We start from the raw sequence: 3,568 nt of genomic DNA, 5'->3' as shown, positions 1-3,568 counted from the left end.
AAAGAAAGAAAGAAAGAAAGAAAGAAAGAAAGAAAGAAAGAAAGAAAGAAAGAAAGAAAAGAAAGAAAGAAAAGAAGGGAGAGAGGGAAGGAAGGAGGGAGGGAGGAAGGAAGGAAGGAAGGGGAATGAGAGAAGGGAGAGAGGGAAGGAGGGAAGGAAGGAGGGAGGGAGGAAGAAAAGAAGGAGGGAATGAAGGAAAGAAGGAGGAAAAAGGGAAAGAAAAAAAGGAAAGAAAGGGAGAGAGGAAGGGAGGGAGGGAGGGAAGGAGGGTAGGAAAAGATGCTCCCAGAGAAGTTACACAAATGGAAAATCTTAGGGTCTGGCAGGATCTGAGGAGCCAGGAGATGACACATCTGCCACAGGTGCAAAAAAAGAGAGAGTCAGGGATGTTCACAGTAAAGCACTCGACCCCAAAAACCAAAATTCTGGGTGAATGTCCTTACTTCAGCCCAATCAACCCCTCACAACACAAAAGCCATGTCTGAAATGGGAGGCAGGAGAGTTATCTATGTTCTTTGCAAATCAGGGGACAAGCAGATTTCTTTAAGTATAAAGTTTGTTTCTTTAGGGCCAAACACTCCCACTCCAATCCAGCTCCACTTGGCTAAGGCTTGGCAAGACCCTCAGATAAGGAGTCAGTCAGGGCAAATTCCCAAGTGATCACAGAATCCAGGAAAGGGAGGTCTCCTTTGAAGCAGCAGGAAACAAGGATTCATAGAAGAATGTTGTCTGAGATAAAAAGAATCAGAAGCCATCCTGGGATTAAAAAGTAAAATCTCTTTTCCAACATAAAAATAATTCCTGACTTTTACTAACAACTCCAAAGGTGGATCTGATCCATTTTACCTCTTACAACCTTCTCAGCAGCTTCTGGATTCCCTGCTTGATCTCCTTGGTTCTCACACCATAAACAATGGGGTTCAGAGCTGGGGGGATGAGGTGGTGCAGGATGTTGAGCAATATGGGGACATCTGGGGGAAGCTTCTTCCTGGCCAGGTTAGTGATGACCAGAACCAGCAGGACTGTGCTAAAGAAGAGGATGAGCATGAAGTGGGAACCACAAGTGCCTAGAGCTTTGGCCATAGCACCCTCAGCCTTGATCCTTAGCACAGCTTTCAGGATGAAGGAGTAGGAGAGAACAATTAGGATGAGGTCAGAGCCCAGTAGAGTCCAGCCTGCCACAAACTGGTAGAGTTGATTGAAGATGATGTCATCACAGGAGAGTTTGGACACAGACAGATTAGTGCAGATACAGTTCTTGATGATGTTCTCTGCACAGTATCTGAGCCGGGAAGAAAGTACTGGAACAGGAAGAAAAAAGAAGCCATTCCGGGCCACAACAAATATGGCAGCTTTAACCACAAATTGGTTAGTGATCATGGATGGGTATCTCAGTGGGTGGCAGATGGCCACATAGCGGTCATAGGCCATGACCATGAATGTGCAGGACTCCATGGCAAGGAAGCAATTCATGATGAACATCTGGAGGAAGCAGGCTGAGAAGCTGATGGACCTGAGATCAAACCAGAAGATGGCCAGGACCTTGGGGATGACGGTCAGGCAGAGCACGATGTCCAACAGAGAGAGGAGGCTGAGCAGGTAGTACATGGGCTCGTGCAGAGAGACCTCCAGCCAGATGGTGATCAAGAGGGTGGCATTGGCTCCCATAGCTAGGAGGAAGAGGAGGCTGAGGGGCAGGGACAGCCAGTGCTGCCAACTCTGGTAGTTAGGGAAGCAGATGAGGAGGAATTCAGAGACAGGAGCAGTGGAGTAGTTGCTGGGTGAAGCCATACAAAGTATCTTGAACAAGCTAAAAATCCAGAGTCCCTTAAAAAGCAGGACAAAATACATCAACATAGAAAGTATGTGTTCTTTTTTTTTCTCTTTTTTTTCATTATGTTCATTTAGCCAACATATAGTACATCATTAGTTTTTGATGTAGTGTTCAACGAGTCATTAGTTGCATATAACACCCAGTGCTCATCACATATGTGTTCTATATGTAGTAAAACTCAGGTTTTCATTAGGGCTTTTAACCTGTCTCAGGTTTTCAAATCATCATCATCATCCCATCTCAATCATTGTTGACCTTTAACTGAGCAGTTATCGTGTGCTACACATTATGCTGAATGTTTATATTCATCATCACATTTCCTTTTATTTATTTTTTTTTAAAGATTTTATTTATTTATTTGACAGAGAAAGACACAGCGAGAGAGGGAACACAAACGGGGAGTGGGAGAGGGAGAAGCAGACTCCCCGCCGAGCAGGGAGCCCGATGCAGGACTCAATCCCGGGACTCCAGGATCATGACCTGAGCCGAAGGCAGTCGCTTAACCAACTGAGCCACCCAGGTGCCCAACTGAGCCACCCAGGTGCCCTCACATTTCCTTTTAAAAAACACTTAAGAGTAAATAATATTATCCTAATTTCCCAGATAATTAAAAGGAACAGGCAAAGAGGAGCAAAGTAGTTTATCAAAATTAGACAGCCAGTAAGTAGTGAAGCCAGGACTATGACAAAAGTCTGACTAAAGTCTCTGCTTTCAACCACTATATATTATTCAGCCTCAACAAGCACAATTGCTTAACTAAGCCCTACCTTCCTTTGGAATTTAGAAGGAATAGCTTATGGAGAGTTCTGTTTAGCAGAATACATGAAGGTCCCAGAAAAGCCCACCCCCCTACTCCATTGACTCAGACAGGGCCTGAATTAGGGTTTCTAATTTTCATTCTTTAAGAATATTGGATTAAAGGTAGAGCATCCCTTGACCCCACTCAAGAGCAGTAATATCGTCTAATCCCAAACAGGATTTCACTCTTAAAAGCATAGGGTTTATCACTCCTACTGGGTTATTTGCTGTGTTTTCTCTTTGTGAGGTTCTAGAGTATTTCTTTGTTTTGGATTCTTTAGAAAAGCCTATAAATTTCATATTCTGGTGACAGAGATAGTCAGTACTGAAGGGTACACCAGTAGGTTCACCAAAGTTAGATGAGGAGCTAGCTAATGTTTCAGGTGTATAAACCTATACAGGATCCATTTATCTGGTAAGCAACATTATCTGTGATTCCTTGTGGCCAAAATCCAATTATTCTATCCATGTGGAAACTATGCTCTATAAACTCATCTGCTTTATTTAGTTATTTATTTGGTTGCATACCATCGTATTTCCCTCACTACTAAACAAAGAACAGAGTGGCCAAGTACAAAGAAGAATGACAGTAAGGGCTGTCCCAGCAAAGAACCAGAAAAGAGCCAGGGAGTCAGGGCAGACAGAGAGGGAGCCCCAGCAACAACTAATCAGTATAGGTGGGGTTACTGATTTTGCTCACCTGCCCTATCTGACAAATCTCTTCAAAAAGAGTGTAAATTGTGTAAAAGAAGGTATCAGACTATCTGTCAGAGAAGATAAGATCCAATAGATTGGATAAGATTTTCATTTTGAATATTTGAATATCCCAGACTTCCCAATTTATAGATTATAGAACACACACACACACACACACACACACTTCACACACTTTCTACTCATTATAGGGCTTTAAAATAAACCAAAGATTCAAGGGCT

The 3,568-nt window shown here is 43.1% G+C and overlaps 1 protein-coding gene across 1 annotated transcript; it reads right to left on the bottom strand.

The window, feature by feature from the left end:
- Positions 1 to 849: 849 nt before the first annotated feature.
- LOC118004099 (olfactory receptor 56A4) lies at positions 850 to 2,193 on the bottom strand. The gene has a single exon (XM_034995269.1). It carries the CDS (start codon positions 1,855 to 1,857, stop codon positions 850 to 852), a length of 1,008 nt encoding a protein of 335 aa, XP_034851160.1. The 5' UTR covers positions 1,858 to 2,193.
- Positions 2,194 to 3,568: the final 1,375 nt, after the last annotated feature.

The sequence above is a fragment of the Mirounga leonina genome, unplaced genomic scaffold (genome assembly GCF_011800145.1).
Source record: "Mirounga leonina isolate KUSES-001 unplaced genomic scaffold, KU_Mleo_1.0 Mir_92, whole genome shotgun sequence".
Taxonomy (NCBI): Eukaryota; Metazoa; Chordata; class Mammalia; order Carnivora; family Phocidae; genus Mirounga; species Mirounga leonina.
The sequence above is the reverse complement of the archived record's forward strand: the minus strand, read 5'-3'. Positions and strand labels throughout refer to the sequence as shown.

Coding starts and splice junctions, on each gene's coding strand:
- LOC118004099 (XM_034995269.1), bottom strand. CDS start 1,857: ATGTTGATGTATTTTGTCCTGCTTTTTAAGGGACTCTGGATTTTTAGC.